This window comes from Gossypium hirsutum, chromosome A10 (genome assembly GCF_007990345.1).
Source record: "Gossypium hirsutum isolate 1008001.06 chromosome A10, Gossypium_hirsutum_v2.1, whole genome shotgun sequence".
NCBI lineage: Eukaryota > Viridiplantae > Streptophyta > Magnoliopsida > Malvales > Malvaceae > Gossypium > Gossypium hirsutum.
Window position 1 is genome coordinate 109,685,211 of NC_053433.1, and position 25,051 is coordinate 109,710,261.

General features: G+C 32.4%; 2 protein-coding genes and 1 long non-coding RNA gene across 3 annotated transcripts; 2 read left to right on the forward strand and 1 right to left on the reverse strand.

The window, feature by feature from the left end:
- The first annotated feature begins 1,116 nt into the window (after window positions 1–1,116).
- On the forward strand, window positions 1,117–11,656 carry LOC107896315 (pyruvate kinase 1, cytosolic). The gene is made up of 16 exons (XM_016821460.2): window positions 1,117–1,324; window positions 1,785–1,881; window positions 2,102–2,199; window positions 2,387–2,542; window positions 3,180–3,257; window positions 3,464–3,595; window positions 7,840–7,920; window positions 8,088–8,159; window positions 8,265–8,354; window positions 8,796–8,940; window positions 9,126–9,214; window positions 9,510–9,605; window positions 9,998–10,065; window positions 10,300–10,399; window positions 10,806–10,865; window positions 11,288–11,656. Exons 1-16 carry the CDS (start codon window positions 1,256–1,258, stop codon window positions 11,438–11,440), a joined length of 1,584 nt encoding a protein of 527 aa, XP_016676949.2. The 5' UTR covers window positions 1,117–1,255; the 3' UTR covers window positions 11,441–11,656.
- Window positions 3,800–4,627, forward strand: LOC121207678 (uncharacterized). The gene is made up of 2 exons (XR_005902806.1): window positions 3,800–4,085; window positions 4,403–4,627. It is a non-coding gene; the product is annotated as an uncharacterized lncRNA (long non-coding RNA).
- Window positions 11,657–19,435: 7,779 nt separating the features above from the next.
- On the reverse strand, window positions 19,436–24,256 carry LOC107896314 (mRNA cap guanine-N7 methyltransferase 2). The gene is made up of 11 exons (XM_041078038.1): window positions 23,923–24,256; window positions 23,748–23,826; window positions 23,191–23,285; window positions 22,505–22,576; window positions 22,298–22,407; window positions 21,298–21,420; window positions 21,110–21,202; window positions 20,780–20,848; window positions 20,574–20,662; window positions 20,393–20,490; window positions 19,436–19,960 (listed from the first exon to the last, which is right to left on the reverse strand). Exons 1-11 carry the CDS (start codon window positions 24,034–24,036, stop codon window positions 19,742–19,744), a joined length of 1,161 nt encoding a protein of 386 aa, XP_040933972.1. The 5' UTR covers window positions 24,037–24,256; the 3' UTR covers window positions 19,436–19,741.
- Window positions 24,257–25,051: the final 795 nt, after the last annotated feature.

The window sequence follows — 25,051 nt, forward strand, 5'->3', positions numbered from 1 at the left end:
GTGCCCCTTAAATTCGCCGTTGGTTTTTTTAATATTTTATTACACACACTTAATCTCATAATTTCAATATTAAAAAAGAAATACTAAAAACATGTTAATTTTTTAAAGTTATTTGTGAAATTAAAATATATATATATGATAATTATTTAATTTACTTATTATCTTATTATATTTGAATATTTATATCATTATACTATAATTTAAATAAAAAATATATATTTTAGAATTTTTATGATTAAGAACCAACTAAGGAAAAAATGTTCATCTTATAGTGCCCTAATAAGAAAACATAAATAACAAGTGAAAGTGGACGAAAATAAAACTAATCAAAATTAATTTGCTAATTTATCAAATTAAAAAATAAAAATAAAACTATGATCTTCAGTTAATTGTTTAAGAAAAGTACCTTTGAAGAATTATTGACCACCGAAAACGAAAATGAATCCAAGACCAAGCCGCCGCTTGTATTAGAGTTGCCTCCCACAATTTTACTTTATTAAAAGTTCAGAGATTATTCTCTTTATTTTAATTTATAAACATTTGGTCCAACTATTATAGGGAAATTAAGAAATCAGTGAACCAAGTTATTTCTTTTTCTTAGTTTATCCTATATAAATTATTAAACTACTAATTTCATAAGAAATTTTAACCATGTAATTTAATTGGATTAATTTTTTATTATTTTTTAAACTACAATGATTAAATTTTAATAGATTAAAGTGGATGGGTTAACCTTTTTAAATTTTCAAGATAAACGTATAAAATTCAAAATTAATCCAAAATAAATAAATAAAATAAACTAAATTATATAATATGATAATACTAACAACTTGATGAAATAAGAGGATAAAGTTTTATGTCAATAGATTTTTACTTTCTAAGTTAGTATTTTTACGTTAGATTAATGAGCAAGTTAATTTTTTAGTTAAAAAATTTATTTATTATAAATCATCATAGGGTATACTGGCATATTCCTATCAAATTTTTTTATTATATACCATTAACTATTTTTAAAAAAATGAGCAATCTATTTTTTAATTTGACAAAAAAACATGAAAGTAGGTGTCCCAAAATGGTAATATAAACGTGGATAGTACCCAAAGGTAAAATTGTACGATGATTTTCGTATTAAGTGATTGTCAATTTGTCTGTTATAAAAAGTGGACTCGCAAACGAATACTAGAGAACCATTTGGGAAGAAAGTAAGAAAAAAAGCACTAAAACCTCTCTGAAATCTGAGTCCAGGACATAAAATATGAATTCAAATCACTTGCTTCTTGAAGAGCCCATAAGAATGGCTTCCATTCTTGAGCCATCAAAGCCTGTAAGTTTTTATTTTTATTTTTTGCTTGCATAAAACCTACAGAAAGAAACGCCTTTTTCTTTCTGGCATTTTTTTAAAAATTTTGTTTATACTGTTTATTGATCTTCTGATTTTTGTTTTTGGTGATGAGCTATATGAAGAGAAAGCAAAAGAAGAAATAAGAAAAAAAAAGGAGTTCTATATGTATAGCTTATACTGAATTTTACGTATCCAAAAGAAAAACTTAGGTATAGATGGTGGGAAACTTTCCTAGGTAATTGCTTGTTTGATAAGAAAATTTGAAGAATTCTACTCATAATTAGTTAAATGAAATTATTGGGACTTAGAATAAACAAAAAGATAAAAAAGAAAACAAAAATCATAGAAGAGCATGTCATTGTTAACATTTATTAGGATTTTTTTTAGTACTTAAGAAACTTTGTATGATATTGCTAACTTTTGAGTTGACTGTGAATTGCAGAGTTTCTTTCCTGCAATGACTAAAATTGTGGGGACACTTGGTCCGAAGTCGCGATCTGTTGAAATAATATCCGATTGTCTTAAGGCTGGAATGTCTGGTATTAATTATTTCCCTTTTGTAATATTAATTTTGTGTAACCATAGTCTTGACAATGCAATTTTTGTTTAATTTTGGAAATGGGTTCATTTGACTTTAGAATTTAAAGGCAAAAAAAGAAAAGAAAAGAAAAGAACAGTGCATTTACAATTTTTTGTATACTTGACCAATAGAGTAGAATTTTATATGCTTTTGAGACGATTATGTTTTGTTTTCTTCAGTGGCGAGGTTCGATTTTTCGTGGGGTGATATTGAATTTCACCAAGAGACATTGGAAAATTTGAAGACTGCTGTTAAAAGCACTAGGAAGCTTTGTGCCGTAAGCCTCTTTTGTACTTTAGTTTAAATCCGACCCCTTTATTATCCTTCTGTTATTTTACACCATTGAAGTCCTTTGCTCGGTATGTTCACATGACAGTTTATTCAAGCCTTGATGAATTTGTTTACAATTCCATCCTTAAGATCTAGAAAATATAAATATTACAAGATTGGACCTTTGATTTCAGATTATGCTTGATACTGGGGGTCCAGAATTGCAAGTAGTTAATAAAACGGAGCACCCCATTTCCCTTGAAGCAGATACAAAAGTTATCCTCACTCCAGACCAAGATAAACCAGCTACTTCAAATCTGCTACCAATAAATTATCATGGGCTATCTAAGGTCAGCAACATTTTTGTGAGATCTGTAAATTTCATGGACTATCTGTACTCTGATGTGTGTCTCACTTTTGCATCTCATATTATCATTTTTTTTCAATATCCTACATATGGATTGATGGAAATTTTTGTTGGTCTTGGTTGACCTGAAACTTGTGCATTTTTTCTGCATTAGTGTTATTACTATTAGGAATGGTTTCAGTTTAACATTTTTTCCGAAAGTCTTCTTTTGCTGCTAAATATTCTAAACAAGATAATTGACTTTTAAGTGTCAAATGTACTATGAGTGACTCTTTGTTAAGAGGCTGTAAAATGGCTAAAGAGCATATGAGTGACTCTTTTTTGTCCTATGTACTCCGTATTTCTTGTCTGTATAGGTTGTATGTGAAAGGGAATTTTCTTGTTCATCATCCATTTCTTCACATATTAGTTAACTGAATTTCTATATCCGTAGCGGATGTGACATTTTCCTTTTTGGATTAGCATATGGAGGGACTTTATTATCTCCCATCTACTTTCCCTTGTCTTCTGATTTATCATCCCTCTCTTCCTCCAGGTTTTATCATGAAAAGGAAGAAGGTATGTGGTAATTTTTCCATTCTAACTACAGTAGTTGACTCAGTTTCATTTGGTACTTGCAGGCAGTCAAGAAAGGAGATACTATATTTATTGGCCAATACCTGTTTACTGGAAATGAAACTACTTCAGTGTGGTTAGAGGTAAGGAAAAGTTGAAGGAGTGAGTTCATTCTGACGAGACAAAATAGTGGCTTACTTACATCCCATATTGGGCATTTCTTATGGTTTTCGCCACTTTATTAGAGCAAGACAAAGATTGTGTCACTTGCAAATGACAAATATATTACCTGGAGAATGAAGGTTATGGGATTCTAAGGTATATTAATGTAATTTATGTCATGGTCCAGGTAGATGAGGTGTGCGGTGAAGATGTGGTTTGCCTAATCAAGAATTCCGCTACCTTATCTGGGACATTGTATACCTTGCATGTCTCTCAAATTCGCATTGATATGCCTACTTTGACTGATAAGGATAAGGAGGTAATTTTCCTATTTCTATTTGATGTCAGATATTGAATGGAAGAACTAGCACAAAAACATATTCAATATACCTTGTATAATAGTAGTGTAGGAATATTCTGTAAATATTTTAGGAATATTTTGTAGATATTTTCTTTATTAAAATCCCTTATTTTAAGGGATCATATCTCCTATTTAGTATCTTTCCTAACTTAGAGTTTCCTAAAGTAGTGTCATAGGTTGTATATAAAAACTCTGATTTATGTTCTATTTAGTATAAAATACTCTGATTTCTACATGGTATCAGCTTAGGTTACGATTTCTTTTTCAACCTAGACCATGTCCGAAACTCCTTCTCCTACTTCGGAGATTACTTCAAATCCAGAAAATTTTTCTGGTTCCGATGCTCCATCAGATTCTTCTGGTCTGACTATCACCTGCCATCGATTGAATGGCAACAATTTTCTTGAAGGGTCTTGTGAAGGTAATCTGGTCATAAAAGATCCAGAAGGTAACCTTTCTTCTACTGCATTTTTCTCCTCCCAGTTGACTCCTAATTGGATCCTCGATTCTGGTGCTACGGATCATATGACTGGTAACAAGGCATTGTTTCACAATTTTTTCCATACCTTTGGTAAAGCTGTCAAAACGGCTGATGGTACCTTGTGCAAAATAGAGGGACATGGCACTGTTATTCTCAATGAACAGATTGCACTTAAAAATGTTCTCTTTGTACCAAATCTGGCGTGCAATCTCATCTCTGTTAGTAAATTGTCCACAGACTTGCACTGCTCTGTAATTTTTAATGATCGTGATTGTACTTTGCAGGCACTGAACTCGAAGAAGATGATTGGTAAGGCCAGCTTGCATAATGGTCTCTACATCCTCCCTACCTCTCCTAAAATCGAGATCTCCAAGTCATTTACCGCTTTAGGAAAAGTTGATACTGTTATGTTATGGCACTTTCGTTTAGGCCATCCTAGTTTCCAATACCTTGCAAAATTGTTTCCTGCTCTATTCATTAATAAAAGGCCTAATTCTTTTTTTTGCAAAGTTTGCTCTCTTGCCAAACATACTAAATCATCTTATTTTCCTTCTACATACAAGCCTTCTTACCCTTTTGCTTTGATCCATAGTGATATTTGGGGCCCTTCTCGGGTGAAGAGTGCTGATAATTGTAAGTGGTTTATCACTTTTATTGATGATCACAGTAGGATAACTTGGACTTATTTGCTGAAAGATAAATCTGAAACTGCTAGTGTTTTTGTGCAATTTTATAACATGGTTCTCACTCAATTTGGGTCTAAAATCCAGCTCTTTAAATCTGATAATGGCAGTGAATTTTTTGCTAGGTCTTTAGGTGATTTTTTTAAGGAAAAGGGCATAGTTCAGATTAGTTCTTGTGTTGGAACCCCACAGCAAAACGGCGTTGCCGAAAGAAAAAATAGGCACCTTCTTGAAGTTACTCGTTCTCTTCTATTTACCACTAATGTTCCTAAATATTTGTGGGGGGAAGCCTTATTAACTGCCACATATTTAATCAACCGGATGCCTAGTAAGGTTTTAAAATTTCAAACGCCTCAATCTATATTTTTGCAGCACTTTCCTCATTTTAAGCCTATCTCCTCCATTCTGCCACTTAAAATTTTTGGCTGCACTGTTTTTATCCAAAATATTGCTCCTAATAAGTCCAAGTTAGATCCTAAGTCTTTAAAATGTGTATTGGTTGGGTATTATTCACTTAAGAAGGGTTATAAATGCTATCATCCTCCTTCTAAACGATTTTTCACCACTATGGATATAACATTTTATGAGCAGGATTCCTATTTCATTCAGGCTGAAATTCAGGGGGAAACATGGAGTGATTTTCAGCCACAACAGGTATCTCCTTCTAATCTTCATTCTCAACCTTCAGAATTGCCATCTTGTTCGCCATTACCTGCAGATCTGTCACCTGTGAATGCTCCCATTGATTCTCCTGTAGTACCTATGACTAATTCACCTACACCCACTTTAAACACTCTTCCTGAAAATACACCTACTCCAATTGACAGTCTTCAAAAAACACCATCACCCAAACAACTTCGTGTCTACACAAGAAAAAGAAGACATATCCCTGAGACTGTTTTGCAATCTGATTCTTGCCGAGAATTGGATTTGGGTCCAGCTGCCGAAATGGAAGAAGAAATCAGTAAGTCCACTACTCTAGATGACTTTCCTATTGCTATTAGAAAAGGGGTTAGACAGTGCACCAAGCATCCTATTGAAAAATTTACTGGTTATAATTCATTGATGCCGTCTTTTCAAGCATTTACAGCAACTTTGGATAAAGAACAAGTTCCCACAAGCATAGCTGAAGCTCTAAAGGATCCAAAATGGAGAAGGGCTGTTGAAGAGGAAATTTGTGCACTAGAGAAAAATGCTACTTGGACCATTACAGACCTTCCTCAAGGAAAAAAGGCTGTCGGCTGTAAATGGATCTTTGCTGTAAAGTATAACTCCAATGGCAGTATCCAACGATACAAAGCTAGACTAGTGGCCAGAGGTTTCACGCAAACATATGGGATAGACTTCACAGAAACTTTTGCACCTGTGGCAAAGCTTAACACTATTCGAGTACTCCTAAGTTTGGCTGTAAATTGCGATTGGAAATTACACCAACTTGATGTAAAAAACGCATTTCTTAATGGCAAGCTTGAGGAAGAAGTCTATATGCAATTGCCACCTGGCTCAAAGTCTATTGAAGGTAGCAACAAGGTTTGCAAGCTCAACAAGTCTCTATACGGGTTAAAACAATCACCCAGAGCTTGGTTCGAGAGGTTCACTAAAGTCATTCTTCAAAATGGCTACAAGCAGTCCCTTGCCGATCATACGCTTTTCATCAAGGTAACTTCTACAAATAAGAAAGCTATCCTAATTGTGTATGTGGATGACATCATTCTTACTGGAGATGATGAGGAAGAGATTAGCAATTTGAAGAAGTTAAACAGGGAATTCGAAACCAAGGACTTGGGAAAGCTAAGGTATTTCCTAGGAATGGAGGTGGCAAGATCAAAAGAAGGACTTGTGATCAACCAGAGAAAGTATGTACTTGATTTACTCAAAGAAACTGGTTTTCTTGGCTGTAAGCCGGCTGATACACCAATGGAGGCAAACTTGAGATTCAATAAAGAAGATGAGTCCTTAGTAGACAGAGAGAAATTTCAAAGGTTAGTTGGGAAACTAATCTACTTATCCTTGACAAGGCCAGATATAGCTTTTCCCGTAAATGTGATAAGTCAACACATGACTAATCCTACTGAAGAGCATATGGCAGCAGCAAATAGAATTCTCAAGTACTTGAAGAAAACTCCAGGACACGGCTTAATGTTTAAGAAGACACAAGACAGAACTGTTAAGATTTTTACAGACTCTAGTTGGGCTGGAGATCTCACTGAAAGAAGATCCACTAGTGGGTACTGCACTTTTGTTTGGGGTAACCTTACAACTTGGAGAAGTAAGAAACAATCTATTGTTTCAAGAAGTAGTGCTGAAGCTGAATTTAGAGCACTAGCTTTGGGGATATGCGAAGGAATTTGGCTACTTAAATTACTAAAAGAACTTGGCACAAATCAGGAGGATCACTTTGAAGTTTTGTGTGATAATCAATCTGTCATTCAGATTGCCAAGAACCCAGTTCAACATGACCGAACAAAGCATGTTGAAATTGATAGGCATTTTATTGCTGATCAAGTCAACAAAAAGACAGCCACTCTTTCTTACATTCCTTCAGAAGGACAGATTGCAGACATTCTTACCAAGGCTTTGCCAAAACCTGTGTTCAATAAATTCCTATTCAAGCTGGGATTATACAATGTATATTCTCCAGCTTGAGGGGGAGTGTAGGAATATTCTGTAAATATTTTAGGAATATTTTGTAGATATTTTCTTTATTAAAATCCCTTATTTTAAGGGATCATATCTCCTATTTAGTATCTTTCCTAACTTAGAGTTTCCTAAAGTAGTGTCATAGGTTGTATATAAAAACTCTGATTTATGTTCTATTTAGTATAAAATACTCTGATTTCTACAAGTAGAATACTCCATTACTATCAGACGCTTATTTAAATGATGTGATAAGGTACAAAGCACAGTGTAGATAGAGCATGAACATTTTGTCTCCAAGAGATTGTTTTGGTTAACAATACAAACAAGGGACAGCATGATACATCTGCTTTGAAGGTACTTTTTTGAGATTTTGTTAACATGATTATTTTTTATATCAGGTTATAAGCACCTGGGGCGTTCGAAACAATATAGACATCCTTTCTTTGTCATATACCCGACATGCAGAAGATATTCGTCATGTAAGAACTTTCCTACTTGGAGTTTATATTGTTTAATTATTTCAGTTTCTCCTTTTCCAGCCTCGTCATTCTGATTTCTTTGAAGTTAGTGCGAATTTCGTAATATTGTGGCATGCAGTTATGATTTCTTTCCATTTTACTAGTACTTCCAATATTGCTGTGTGCAGGCTCGTTGTTTTCTTTCTAAACTGGGTGAGCTCAACCAGACTCAAATTTTTGCCAAGATTGAAAATATAGAGGTTAGATGTATAAAAAGGCAGATAGATTTTAACACTCTTTTGATTTGTACTTGAGATGTGATTTGGTTTTGAATGAAATCCTTGTCTTTTATCAACTGCTTGTAGGGGTTAACTCATTTTGATGAGATCTTACAAGAAGCAGATGGAATCATCTTTTCTCGGGGAAATCTGGGGATAGATCTCCCGCCTGAGAAGGTTAGCATTTTAGTTTTTTTATTGCAGAAGTATTTATCAGAATGGGACCATCTTGGTCGTGGTTCTATATACATTCTTTGCTTGCAAACTATCGATAAAATTTGATGGAGCTGAGTATAGAAAAGTGCTGACAGCCAAAATAGTGGATATTGCATCCTCATTAGTTAAAAGGCTTGATGGCATTGCTGATAGCTAGGAGGTATCAATCCAGAGTTTTGTGTCTGTTGAGTGTTATTACTTGAGTGAAAGCATATATTCACTTATCTGATTTTAATCAAATATTAGCTAGTAAATTGTAGGTAAAATCGTGCATCCCTACATCTGAAATGGATTTCTCATAAGACTGATTTCCGAGTTTCTTTATTGTTTTTAATTTATGGGACCACATTAGCACCCGCAAATTAGTTTCTTTGTTGTTTTTTTTCCATTTGGAATTTACAGGTGTTTCTATTTCAAAAAGCTGCTCTTTACAAGTGCAACATGATGGGAAAGCCTGCAGTGGTCACTCGTGTTGTGGACAGTATGACAGACAACCTAAGACCTACTCGTGCTGAAGCAACTGATGTTGCCAATGCTGTGTTGGATGGTGAATTTTTGCTCACTTAGACCATGCTTTTTTCCTTCTTTTTGTCACCTTTGTGTCAAGTTTGATGGAATCTCTTAATTACACTGCCTTCATTTCTTAATCTCAGTGGTCCCTGTTTAATAAATGACTTCTGACATGGATTCAATCAATTCAAATCTTAATTTTCTGTTTACTTTTTGGTTCAGGGAGTGATGCAATACTTTTAGGGGCAGAAACCTTGCGTGGACTATACCCTGTTGAGACTGTCTCTACAGTTGGAAAAATTTGTGCTGAAGTAAGTTCAGTGTACCCTAGGTTTGGATGCTTGTTTGTTTCTACTATCCTAAGAAGTCTTGTGGAGCCACATATTTTGTCCATTCAATTTTCACTGTCATATGTGAATGTTCAATCTATTTACCAATCTCAGTTTATTGGTTTCTCTTCGGTATATATAAGGGTTCGAGGATTTAAGCATGCGAAGCAAAATAGTTTTAAGTATTACAAAGCAAGATTATTACTTCCACTAGTTTTTACTACATTATTCTAAATGTTGCCAACCTGGTGTACTTCCAATTAATTTCTTTATGCAGGCAGAAAAAGTTTTCAATCAAGATTTATACTTCAAGAAAACTGTCAAAAATGTTGGAGAACCAATGAGTCATCTGGAATCCATTGCTTCCTCTGCGGTATTTACCTTAGATGCTTCCTCGTTTTAACTTTCTGTTTCTGTCTTTCCATGCAATACAGTCAGAACAAGGTATTATAGTAAGAATTGAATAGTTCCCTCAGAGACAGTTTGATTCATCAAAGGGTTCTTTATCCTATCTTTAGCCATCTAATTGATTTATGGTCCTTGTAGGATAAGAAAATGGTAAGAAATCCAACCAAATACAAATTTCGTAGGTGTAAATTCCACACTTGTGCCTTATATGGGAATTCTTGTAATTTGGATAAGCTATTTTAGGGTCAACCTATTAGGAATATGTTTACATAGTTATGGTATTGTCTTCTAATTTTCTGACTAAAGCATTTGGATGTCAAAATTTTAAGCCCGTTAATTGAATTTAATGTACCACAGGTACGTGCAGCTATCAAAGTCAAAGCCTCTGCAATTATTTGCTTCACTTCATCTGGAAGAGCTGCAAGGTTACATTTATTATTTTGCGTCCACTTCTTTTTTGTGTGTGTGTGTGAGAAAGAGTCTATATCAGTGCCTGTAGCTTATGTTCTTATAATTAATGCAAATGCTTATGGTCGGTGGTTTCCTACATGGTTATTGCACATTGATCATCCTGCATGGCATGCCAACATTATGCTTATACTTCTTTCTTTTTTAATTGATTGCTAAATGTAACTTCATACGTTTTTGTACTAGTGCAGGCTGATTGCAAAGTACAGGCCAACAATGCCTGTGATATCTGTTGTCATTCCCCGGCTAAAGACAAATCAACTACGCTGGACTTTCTCTGGTGCTTTTGAGGTATGCTACTGATGATATTTTTCATGTTCCCTATGAGTACGAGTCTGTTTCATGGATGTGAGAAGCTTGAATTACATTTTGAAAGGATGCGTTAATACTTTTAACTTGGTTCGCAGGAGTAGAATTTCTTTCTTCTATCTGCCCTTTAGATACTAATTACCAAACTGCATTTTAAATAGCATAAATGATACAACACTGTTCAAGCTATTTGCAAAATTATATTCTACTTATTTGGCAGTTTCTTTGAATAAAGTTTAAATGAATGGAATACTCTTTTATTGTCTTCCTTTTTTTATCAGCGGAATATTTGTACTGAATAACCCCTCATCCTAGTATAGCTGGTTATTCGCTTGAAAACTAGAAGTTAGTCTCTTCATCACTCTTTCTTTTCTTTGAACCATTGCAGGCAAGGCAATCCCTCATCGTCAGAGGCCTTTTCCCCATGCTGGCTGATCCTCGACATCCGGTAAGGCTTATTTTATGCTTGTTACAGATGTTCCTCATCAGAGGAGCTAAATAGTAAATACAAATAAGAATTGATTAGTTACACGTAACAGTCATCCAATTGCCAGTGTTTTACTAGTTCTGGATTCGGTCCAACATTTTTGTGATATTATGATGCTTGTGTTATCCTTTGCTTCTCGTAATCAAAATCTTGTTTATACTCTGGACATCACCCTTTCCGAAAATTGAACCCTTCATCAATAATTGAAGCACATATTCTTTACTCTAAACTGCTGCCTTATTTAAAGCACATAATTGCTATAATTGGATTGACAATTTTCTTGAAGAAAAGCTTTATTTCCTTGGGACTGTAGTAGAGCATAATATCACATGAATCTCATAAAATGATTCAATGCCTTTTCTACTATACTTTGGGTTTTGCAGGCGGAGTCGAAGAGTGGCTCAAATGAATCGGTTTTAAAGGTTGCTTTAGATCATGGAAAGGCCTCAGGGGTTATAAAGCCACATGACCGTGTGGTGGTTTGCCAGAAGCTGGGTGATGCATCAGTGGTAAAGATCCTTGAACTTGAAGATTAGAAGCTAATATGTGGATGAGAAGTTTTGCATAACCTAAAACCCTAAGCATGGCATGGATGAAACAAACCGTATCTATACATGTATTCTCAAACTATCCAGGATATTTTTGTGTAAACGGATTTTGCAACTTGTAAGAAAAACAAATCAGATATTTGCGGAGGTTACTAGTTACCAACTTACTTATTGAAGTGGTTATGAAATTTTATTTTATTTTTACTTACTATGTCATATCTAAAATTTTATATAAATAAATATATTTATAAATAAAAGATAAAAACACCTTAAAAATAATATTTATTACTTTAATAAATAATTGAATTGTGTTCGGTTTCCTTAAATCTAACATTACCAGCAAGTGTAGGTGCAGCAATAAGCTATATTGTATTCTTAAAAGGGAAAAACCGAACACCGAAATATATGAGCTTTTCACCTTAAAAAAATTGCATCTGATTTTGGTGGTGGGGGAATATCCTGAAATACATTACAGGACCAAGCATAGGGACAATAAATAATCTTTTCCACACATCCCTCGGCAGGGTTATACCCCCAAAGTAACGGCAGCATCAAAAGCTCAGATTCTACGAACCACCCAACCAACAGAAAAAATATGATTGAGTAAAGGCTTTCAGACACCAACATAATGAAAGCACTAGTACCAAAAACCACTTGGAGAAGGGCAATGGTGAAAATGAAAGTTATCACAAACACACACGAATTTAGAGCATAGAAACAAGGCGAACTGGTGATTGATTCCCAATGAGAAGTTTTCCCAAAAATCACCATGGCTTTAAAAGCAGTAGTGCTAACCAAAACTAACATTATCAGTACTGCATTTATCTTCTCCATGATTGAAAATGAAAACAAGATGACAAGAGTGAAACAAAGCCTAAATCCTGAGCAGAAATGAAAGAAGTGAAAAAATAGAGCGGAGCTCAGCTAATGTTTGTAACTAAATTAATAAGCGGCCAGGGCCAGCTATTCTGGCAGGTTGCTCGTGTTCTTTGATCCATCTTTGTTGATGAAAGCAAAGCTTTGTTTGTTCATGTTTGCATGTTCAAACTGAAACTTTATAGTCCATGTTCGAGGTTCGACCTTATATCTCCCCTTAAAATATAATGTATTTTATTATTACATATAATACTTCTTGGTTCAAACTGTTATTAATGGTTGTAGTTGTACCACACTGATATGGCTTTTGCTTTGAACTAATGCCATATTTTACTATTTTCTCATTTTTGGTAATTGGTAGCTTTTGTCTCGAGTTTATGTCTTCTTATTAAATAAAGGATTTTTCAATTTTAAAAAATCATTTAATAATGGCTAATTTTTACAATTAGGATAAAAATATAATTAATAAATATTGAGCGTTAAATTTATTATTATGTCAATTAAAAAATAGTCACATTATTCTTCCGTCAGTCATTTATTGATTAGATGACCCAAAAAAACACAATCCTTAATAGTTAGGTGACCCAATTATAACTTTTTAGGTGACCAAAACAATAACTTACAAATAATTGAATAACTAATGATATAATTTATCCAAATATTTATGTATAATTTTTTAAATGTAACCTCAAAGCTCCAAGAATGAAGAAAATATTTCTTTATCTATTATATATAAAAGTACCAACTCTAGAAGTATAAATAGTGATAGACATATTTGCCCCTGATAATTTTTACAATTAATTATCTAATCATGCATGCTTAATTAAAAAAAAACTATTAATAAAATATATATTACCTTTGATATTAAAGTCCTTATTAAACTAAATTACTTAATTGTTTAAAATATCAATAAAATATATTATCATTACTATTAACATTGAACTTTTTTATTAAAGTGAAAATTCTTTTAGATTAGACTCTCATGAAGGCGAAAGGGAAAATAGTTTTACATGTTACTTTTAGATTAACATAGATTGCTCTACTATATATATGTTATATGGTATGAAGGAATAAGAGAAAGCATGTGTCAATGCCTAACAGTTCCATGATGCATGCAACAGGATCACTGAAATAGTTCGACATATATTTTTCAAGGATTTATTTTCCTATTTTCAATCAAATGGATCTTTTAATATGTATAGATCGAAGTCTTAGGAGCTAAGTAAATAGAGGTATGCCTAAAAAGTCTACATTCATTGAATGTGATAAGCATATTAAAGATAATTTATTATTAGAATCTAAGAAATTGGTTACTGATTTTGTTGATAAAGCTAATCATAGATTACATAAATTAGTTGATTTCCACTAAAAGATTTTTATTTTTATTTTTTCAAAAATGGGCTACTTGAGAAATTTAATTGAGAGATTTAAAAAAGAAGAAATTTGAAAAAAAAAAAAAACCTCAGGGAAGAAATTTCTTCTTGAGTTTCAAGTGGATGGAATGAAGAAATGCTTCTTAAGTGGGGATGGGATTAGATCTCAAGTTGGTTTAAAAAGATGGAATCGTGATTGCATTTGAACTATATGAACTTCATATTTACTTGGATAATGGTGTGTGAGAATCCCCTTTAACACTTGGAATGCAATAACTTTTCAAAACATTGTTGATCTACAAGGAGAAGTAGTATCGATGAAAGAATCACTCATATGAATATGGTAAAATGACTATGATGATTTTAACTAATTAGTTAAGTCATATTAAGGAGGTTTTTATACTCAATCGCAGTGGTTATTAGTTCCCAATTAGAGTTTTAGAATGAGAAGATGTGTTGACATTAATTCATTATTTTTTTCTATAAAATGATTCCAAGTAACCCATATCTCTAGTGTCATTGGACATTGAATCAAGTGGCTTTATTAATTAGAGAAAGAAGCCAGAAAAGGTAAAAGAACAAATCCATGTTAGAGGTGAAGAGAATGAAAGAAAAGATGTAGCGTTTTTAATGAACCAGCTTTGGGGATTTTAAATGTGTAACATAACACTAAAGAAAAGGGAGCATATTATCAAGTGTGAACACATATGCATTGATAAAGAGTAGGCGTTGAGCATCAATATGGAGGCAACTATCAAGAAATAATGCTAATAAAAATGGTCAAAAAAGATGAAGTAGAGCTTAGTATACCAATATTGGAATTTGATAAATCATGGACTTTTTTAATTAATGTAAGCTTAAGTTCTTTGAGGGCATAATTATTGAACCTTGAAGAATGAAAGTAGATATAATAACCTTTAAATTAATGAAGTGAACTGTGAAAGGTTAACTTAAAGAATGATTGAAGAGGATAAAAGTTAATAACTAAAAAGAAAGAAAGTGAAGACTCAATGTTCCTTAAGTGGGGATGAGATTAGATATCAAGTTGGTTTAAAAAGGTAGAATTACTATCGCATTAACTATATGAACTTCATATCTATTTGGATAGTGGTGTTGAGAATCCCTTTTAATATCTAGAATACGATAACTTTTCATAACATTGTTGATCTATGGGGAAAGGTAGTATCGGTGGAAGAATCACTCATGGAATTTACGACTATGGTAAAATAACCGAGTATTTTAACTAATTAAGTCATATAAGGAGGTTTCCATACTCAATCCCAAAGGTTATCAGTTCTGAATTAGAGTTTTAGAATTCAGAGATGTGTTGGCATTAGTTCACTATTTTTGTCTGTAAAATATTATAAGTAATTCATATCTCTAATGTCACTGAACAATGAATCAAGTGGCTTTTTTTATCGGAGAAAGAAGTTGGAAAAGGTAAAGGAACAAATCCATATCAAACATGAAGAGAATGAAAGAGAAGATGAGACATATTCAATGAACCAATTTTGGGGATTTTAAATGTCTAACATAACAATGAAGAAAAAGAGCATATTGTCGAGTGCAAACACATATGCATCAATAAAGAACAGACGTTGAATAATGCTAATAAAAATTGTCAAACGAAGATGAAGTAGAGTTTAATATACCAATAATGGATTTTGATATATCATGAGCTTCTTTGATTAATGTAAGCTCAAATTTATTGAGGGTCCTAATAAATTTTGGAGAATGAAAGTAAATAGAATAACTCTTAAATTAATAAAGTAGACAGTGAGAGGTTGATCTAAAGAATAATTAAAGAGGATAAAAGTTCGGAAGTGAAGACTCTTAAAGATATCAAGGATGCACTTTAGTCAAAAGTGAGTAAAAAAATTAAGAAAGAAAAGAAACATTAAAAGGAGGACAGAGGTGCAAACACGGCTTAATAAAAGTGAAAAATACACGAATGAATATCTTATCATAGGAGAATTTTCCACAAAAACTTCAAGTAAACATGGAGGGTCGACAAGCTCATCGAATTATTAACAAATTGTGATGATGAGGTTAATAGGCAATGAATTGATTAACCTTGAGGTATATAATATATAATAATATTTAATTAATTTGTAACAAGGTTTACTTTCTAAAAAAGAGTATATACATTGTGACAATTATGACGCATTAGAATTATATTTATAATTCATTTAATAATTTTATACTCAAATTTTTTATTATTTTAATTATTATGAATTTATATCTTTATATAATTAAGTGATTTTTACACATTATTATTTATAATTAATTATTTTATTTAGTCAATAACTTATGAATGAATCTTATATATCATAAAAATCAATCAAATTATTATTTTTGCATGTGTCATTATTATTTGTAAAAAATTATTTTAAACTTATGATCAATTAATTATTTGAATGTAAAATATATTTAAACCTAGAAATGTGAGCATTTTTACTTTGACATAATGATAAATTAACCCTAATGTTTACCTCTTTTATCACTTTGGCCCTAGTTCTTTTTTTCAACCCTTTGGCCCTTTCTTTCAAAATTTTATAAATTATATGAATTGTTTTATGTTATTATTTTACCAAATAAACATTTAAATATTTTAAATATTAATTATATTAAGTTTTTTTTCTAATATCTATTATGTTTATTATTAACATATACACTATAATATCCTTCAAGTTGCACGTGAGTTAAAACTAATATATATATATAAAGGTAAACTATACTCAAGGTCACCAACTATTAGTAAGTTTATATTTTGGTCACTAATTTTAAAAAGTTACAAATTAATCACTAAACTATTTGAAAGTTATCATCTAACTTATTGGGTATTAAGTTGCTAATGGATGTATGATGTGGTCATTAATTCAAAATTCATCATAGAGTAAACTACAGCTAGGGTCACTTAACTATTAGTAAGTTTATACTTTGATTACTCAATTTCAAAAAAGTTACAAGTTGGTCATTAAACTATTTAAAAGTTGTCATTTAAGTTATTGGTCATTAAATTGCTAATGGATGTTTGATGTGACCGTTAATTTACTCTTCATCATAGGGCAAACTACAACCAAGGTCACTCAACTATTAGTAAGTTTATGCCTTGGTCACTCAATTTCAAAAACATTACAAGTTGGTCACTAAACTATTTAAAAGTTTTAGGGCTTTAGAAACCATATTCAAAGTTATATTCTAGTAATCTCACCACCATTCAACCTCTTCCAACAAATTAACACATTGAACCAGAGGAATTGCCCTCCTTTTTCAACTTTATGGTTTAATTTTCTTTAAAATGGCTTGAAACTCCATTGATTTATACCTGTAGCCCGAACAGAAAAGCTCTTCGATCTTTGTCCACTGTTTTCAAATGGCCACTTGACTTCGATATGTTCTTCTATTCAACGAGACTTTCTCCTTGACATTTTGGATTAAACCTCCATCGCTTGAAACTCTCCAGCTAAACCCCAACTGAATCCAGTATGCTTGAGTATTTATGTATATATATTCTCTTTTATCTAGTTTTATTGTCATTTTTCTTCTGGAGGTCCTATTTGGACTCATTGAAAGAGGAGACTTCTTCCTTGTTTATTTTTTCTTTTTTTGTTTATTTTGATTGTGTTTGTAGTGATATTTGGTTGTTTGTTCAAGGATAAGGATATGTGAATAGGTTGATTGTGGATTTTCATAGATTATGTGTTAAATTAGCTTTATTTGATGAAATGTTTTGATATGACAAATAAAAATGTTTTTGAATAAATTTTGTTTTTCAGCAAAAAAATTATAAATTCAAAGCATAAAAATTATTTCAAGACTTCCAAACATCTTAGAAAATGTTTTGAACACTTAGAAAAATTTTGGACAAAATTTAGAAATTAAGTGACCAAAGTGTAAACTTGTAAAAACTTACTAATAGTTTAGTGACCAACTTATAACTTTTTAAAATTGAGTGACCAAATTGTAAATTTACCAATCACACAACTAATGTCCATTAGTAACTTAACGCCCAGTAACTTAAATGAAACTTTCAAATAGTCTAGTGACTACTTTATAACTTTTTAAAACTGAATAAACAAAATATAAATTTACTAATAGTTAAATGACTTTGGGCATAGTTTACTATTATTAACACTAAAATATTATTAACACTAGCAGAAAAGGGATTTGAGATTGTTAGAAGATCATTATATAAAAGGAATTTTCAATTCAGAGTACTTTACTATTTTAACTGCAGTGGTAGTAGAGTAAAACTTAGTATCATCTGAGAATAAAATTGAATGGTAGAAAGTGGAAACAAAATGGCCCTATTTAGAAGAAAAGGAGTCCACTATAGAGACCGAAGGCCAAGTTGACAACATATGTCACTTGTTAAGGTGAGGAGACGTTACAATTTAGAAAAACGAGAAGTTGTAGAGAGATGACAAAGAGGAAGACCGAAGCAGACTCTAGGAAACAAGTGCAATGGCAGGTGGTGGTGATGGACACAATAAGGGGTTGAGAATGATGAGAATTATGGTGGTTGTTATGATTGCAGAAAGAAAGTTGCAAAAAGAATTTTAGAGAGTTAAGTTTGCCAAAAGATCCAAAAAAGTCTTTAAATGGGACGTTCAAACCTCTACTTTATAGGCCTTGGAAAGGAAGTTATCTCAAAGAACGATTAGGAAATAAGTGACATATTTTATGGAATGTGGAGAGATATAAATTAATTCACAATGACATATTATGAATTATTGGGTAATGAGAATGAATGATATAGCTTTCATGTTACTGGTAACTCATTTTAACAAGGAGAGTACTACTTGCAAATTTAAGTGCAAGTGCATAGTTTGATCAACGAGGAGAGAGAAAGACAAAAAAAAAGCACTTGTGCTCCAAAGAAGTTAAGTAGAATTCTTAATAATATCCTTATCTGAGCCTCCAAGTCATACTCTCCAAGACATCCTAATAGTAGAGCGAAACTAAGAATTCTGCCAACTTTCTTAAGCTTAGCCCTACAACCTTCTCAACATGGAGTGGTTCTACAAGGAACAACAGTTTCTAATATAGTCAACTCTCTCTATAATAACCTCATTTGTTTGCTTGTATTTTGCCTGTGAGATGATCATTATACATCTATAACAACATGTTGTTATAAAGAGATAATCGTTGTATGTTTACCATAGAATTCATATCGTAAATTTTCATCAAATAAAAAAAGTGAAAATTATGTTCAAAAAGAAAAAAGTGAGAACCAAATAATAAAAAATTAAAAGATATATAACAGGTGCATGTATATTTTAGTTTACGCTCTTTTACATAATTAATTATAAAGTTTATAAGTCTAATAAGTTTAATTAATCAATATGAGCTATCAAATTAAATTAATTAATTTATCACGATTTACTAATTTCAAATAATTAATTTATAAGTGTATAATGTTCCAAATCCATAATAAAACTTAATAATTTCTTGAATTGAAATCTTTAATTTCACTAATAAAGATTATTTTCATTTAATAAGTATGATTAATAGATTTCTTCATGTAAAATTTAATTATTTTATTAAAATAATATTTAAATTAAGATCATTTTTATTTAATAAATGATAATTAATAGACTTACTTATATTAAATATTACAATTTTACTTAAAATTTTAGACCATATGATATTATAAATAACTAAATAATTTCATAACTATGGATGTTCTTATTATAAAGGAAAAACTATTACATAGAGTTAAAATAAAACATAAAAAAAAACAATTCTTTTAAAAAACCATAACCATTACAGTAAAATGTTGTTATAGTGAACAAATGTTATATGGAGAAGGTTGACTTGACGGTACTACTATTGACAGAAGTGTATCTACAACTTCATTCAAGTGAACCTTATCAAAATCAATTTAGATGTGTTCAATATAGAGTAGAGATCTCTAATCAGGGTCAAAAGTTTAAAGAAAATTACATACTAAAAATTATTTCATACTTAGTTTCCATTACAAGGTCAATGCCCCTCCCTGGTTAGTTCCTTTTTTCTTTTCTTTGCTACTTCCAAGTCAAAGTGCTTCAGAGAAACGCAACTCTGCTGGACCAGGACCCAAAATCCCCTTCTGCTCACTTATCTTCCCTAGTCCATGAGGTGGAGGTGGAGGTGGAGGTGGTGGAGCCGGAGTCGGAGCTGGAGCTGGAGCTGGAGCCGATGGTGGAGGTGGAGGTGGCTGCTCTGCTTGTCCATTCATCTCATCTTCTCCCCACCCAGCCCCTTCCCACTGGCTCTACAACAATTAACCAAATGCAGTAAATACACAATCAAGTGTATCCATGAATCTTATACTATGTTACTCGGACTAGGAGTTGATTGTCGAATGTCAATGTCTCATATTTTTGGAGGATAAACCTCGGTAGTGTTGTCTGTCATATATGTCTGTGTTGGACACAGATACTTCTAGGAAGCTGTAAAGTCGGATCAACATATTTCTTATGAGATGAAGCTTAGTCCCTACTCGGCTACTCCCTAATGATCTTATTTACAAACACGTCAAAAGAGAAAGTAAGATCCTTCCCTCCTTGATATAGAGAAATTATCGAATACAACAACTATTGTCAACGACCTATCATATATGGAACTTGAATGAGAATTCTAAGGGGCCCTTGGGAAAAGAAAAAAATGTATCCTGATCTAATATGTTAATGTCAGAAATACTTGCCTCATCATTGTCATAACTACTGTCTGGCAATAATGGGGTTGTAAGTGGGGGGACAACATCTGGATCAGGTTTTTGAAATATAAATGTTGTATAGAGACCTGCAGGAGGAAACCAGCAGCAAAAAATATTAGATCCTGAATACGAAATGCCAAAGCAACAAGAGAGGTAACAAAGCAATCACCTAAAACATCGTAAGATCGAGGAAGAAGTCGCCCTCGTGGATCAAGAAGATTTGGACCAGCATTCATCATCATGCCTGCAAACAGTGATCTGTGAAAGAAATGACATTAATAGTTAAGAAGAACATCATAATTAAAGAACTGATGGAGGCCCAGTGAAGCATTCATTGAACTCAGTGGAAAAGTTTTGAATAGAGATTTCGCCTACTTGTTATCATCGTAAAATTCAGTTAAGTTTTGAATCTCCACATATTCAAGACCAGCTTCTCTAGCCAACCTGAGTAGCACAGCGGATTAGATGTTGATTACTGAATAGCATACATGTCAAGTACAAGGGATTAACATATTTATACAATTAAACAAAAGAAGGTAAAAGTTTATTAATGATATAAGCTAACCCTCCCATGTGGAAGGTTAGTCAATGAAAAAAAAATCGAAGTTCACCTTCCCATGCAAGCTTCCAGAGTTGTAGACTAAAAGAGGCATACCAGGAAGTAGTATGGTAAGTTTAAGGTACAACCAATAGAGGACAACCAACCTGATTAAACTTGGAAAATGAACCAAGCAATGGGTCTCAGCAGCGACATCACTCGAGAATTTCAACTGGTATTTCTTTCCAAACAACGGAAACCTGGATTCAATAGAATGAAGCAAAATGTTTCAATTAAATAACCTAAATATGATACATTTAAAAAAAAATTAGAAGCATCTAAAATTCATACATACTTCTCTTCCTCAATTTCAAAGGTGATCATGTAATTCTCAGACCGAATGCAATTGGGAACGATGTTGGGCTTCATGCTGCTACTTCTGTTGTGGTATGCTTCAACATTCTTCTGGTACTTTGCCCTGTACATACACAATAACAAAATTCTTATGCTTTGCTCCAAATGGAACCTTCATTAAAGCAATATCTCATATGGAAAATAAGGAAATGATCACAAGGTGACAAAGGGCAACCATGCACCAAAAGATAGGTGTAACTTTTAGAACTAGTAGCATAACTGAAAGAAATAAAATAAAATAAAAATCATCCAAAAAGATAGAGCCTTCATCAATAGGATATTGACCAACGTTGGTCAAAATAAAAGGCAACAATGATCTAAATGATGCAGCACAGCTGATGGTCCCCTGACTTAAATGGCCAAAATTGAAACTAGAACTTCTCCATAAATAAGGCTGAAGTGAGAAGCTTAGTTCTAGGTGAATCCAAATGTTCTACAATTACTGGAAGCTAGAAATTTTAGATCTCAATCTAAATCGCATCAGCACATCAGACACTAATGTAGATTCTACTTGCTCTTATATTAAGCTGGTAAAAATGTATATGGATCCCAACAATGAGCTTGCAAATTACGTGTGTGTACCCCATGCGCAAGTGCAAGGAGAGAGCAGAGCATGCCGAAATATTAAAGGTCAAGTGTCATACAACTCATTTTTATCGGAACATTAAGTGTTCTAACATCAACGGATTGTTGAAAATTGGGACTCTCAATCCTATAAAAGTTGAATTTCTAGTCTGCACATGATTAAGTTTGTTGATCGGGACATATCAAATAATCAACTTGATAATAACAAGAATTTTCCAACTAGAGAGAAACTAAAGCACACTAAAATGTTTACACAATCACCAAATCCCAGAAACAGGTGCAGCAGTAACCAGAAGAAAAAAAAGGAAAATACACAAATCCAGAAACAGCGGTATTTGCCAATCACTATTTCATACCATATGGTAGATGAGTCAGGAGTAATACCAAAAAAATAACCCCCTGGTTTCAACAAAAATGACACATTACTTAGAAGTCTCCTTGCTTTGTCTTCAGTTTCAAATCCTAACTGCAAATAGATGAATAGAAATGCACTTCAGATTTATCATATTTGTTCACATGACAAATCAAAACCCAATGTTTACAACTTAAACTACACAAAATACCTGCAAATGCTGCAAGCAACAGACAAGATCAGCCTGAATGTCCTTCTCTTGCAACAGGGTTTCCAAATTATCCTGTCAAATGAATGTGCAGTCAAGGGCAGGAGAAGAGAAAAGCATTGAACAGATTCAACCTTTTTAAAAGTTAAAGGCTAAACTGCCACTTTTACCAGAATATTACAACATTAGATAAGACTGGGCAGCTTTTTTTTCTCTCTTTTCAACAAATAAATAACTTAGAGAACATTTTTATGACATCCAGAAACAAAAAATAGACACTAACTCCGTATACAGCACTGATAACATCATTCAAAGATCAAAAACATAAATCAAAATGGTTTCAGCATTTACCACAAAGTAACGAATGGATCAAGTCCTCTACTATAAACTACCAAAAAAAAACCATTTCCATCTTTACCGACAAAATGCATATACTTGTGCTATAAGATGAGGAAGAATGCATCCTCAGCAAAATTCGTACTAATATTACTGAAACAGACACTCAGGGTGAAGAGGAAAAAAAAAAGGCAAGAATAAGTATACATTCTTAAACAGACCTAAAAGAAAATCAAAGAAATTTCGTCCAGTTTCTAAGGAAAAAGAAAGCATAGCTCCACATCTACATGTTCATACACACATGGAAAGACATCAGCAAATTGACCATATGGGGTGTAGTAAAAGAAGCTCACGGTGCAAGGATCAGCCTCAAAGAACTCAGAAGTGAAGCTTTTGCGCTGACTCTCCCATGCTTCCCTCACTTCATTTATCCCAGATGACACAACATCTGCAATTAACATCCATTTTTAACATTTACTGTCAGTCACATATAATCACAAGAATAATAACCAACCTATTATGACCTTAACCCTTGGTTTCAATTTCCAGTGCAAGATTACCAATGACTTACTAGGGACAAGAAAATCACTCATCACATTAATGATTTCATCATCAAAATAAGCAATTCAAACCCATTTTAACAATTATCATTAACCATCAATACACACATAACCACAAGTTGAGAACTAAGAACCTATATATTGAACAGTTGGCACTTCCACTTTACATTAGAAAAAGCAAAAATAAAATAGAAAAACTACCAACCAACCAAACCAAAAGAACCCTAAATTAATAATCGAAAATGTTACGCTTAAATGGGTACTTGTGTTTACTACAATATTGCATGTACTTGAAATTTACTTAATATAAATAAAGTAATGAGGTGAAGGTGTTCGTGAAAATTCCATACCAATTCCAACATAATGACTGATTTGAGCTCCATCCCATTTCTCTGCATCAGCTCCGCCGCCGCAATACAAGTCGCAGACCTTCAATATTTACAAAAAGGAGTTAAAATATGAAAAATAAAATATACCAGTTTGAAAATAGGAAGTAAGGAAGTGAGAGAGGTGAAAGAGAGAGACGGTGGCATATGGATGGACAAAGATTTTGATGAGGGCGGTTTTAGCGAACTCGTAGAGTTTATGGTGAATCGACTCGGCTCTGGCTACTGGTACTGGTACTGGATACCCACTCATTTCTTCCTCTGCTTTCTTCTTTTTCCTTTTTCATGTACCCACTTCAGTCAAATGGATTGTGTCTTGCCTGGCTAAAAACGAGACGAAAAAAGCAATGTCGATATATCGACTCCAATAAAGGAATTAGTTTGGTTTTAGAGTGAACTGTTAGAATAGGAGCTTGAACAGTCAACCGATTGTGGGTTTGAATAGGTGCCCAGCCAAATTCACCGTCCACCCAAACTATTTTAAAACCGGTTTTATATTTTTTAGCCCAAAATATTTTCCTATTTTTATTTTTTAAAGTTTATCTTTTTATTTTTATTTTTGAATACTTTAATTCAACTATTAAACTAACCATTCAGTCACTCATTTTTTTTGGTGACATTCTTATTTTAGTCACTTAATTTCTTTGTTAATTTCTTCCCCTCATTAGATTAAATTTTAGTTATTTTACTCTATATTTGGTCACCAATGGAAAGTTTCACATGATTTTCTTTTAATTGGTATAATAATAAATTTAATTTTTTTAATATTTTACACATGCTATCAATTCAGTCTAAATTTTAAAAAATTTAACAAATTTAACACTTAATATTTACATATTCTATTAATTTTATCAAATTCTAAAAATAATTTATCATTTTTAAATATCCAAAAATTATTATATTATTATAATTATTAAATTTCCTTATCCCACGTTGTTGTTAGCCAATATCACTTACTCTAGTTAACTTGTCCTATAACTAGAGGTGATCATGAGTCGAATCGAACTAGGTCTCAACATAATTTTAAGCTCATTTTCTAAGCTCGGATCCAGCCCTTAAAATTTTTATATTATTATATAAAAATAAATTTAAAAAATATAATATATGAAATACATTAAAAACATTAAAACAAATATTTCCTAACAAATTAAAAATAAATTAAAAAATATTTAATATTTATTTTTACATAACATTAAGATAGGTGCAACTTAGCAAACAAATGCCTCTAAAATAGTAGTAAAATTAAAAATAAAATAAGAGTTATACAA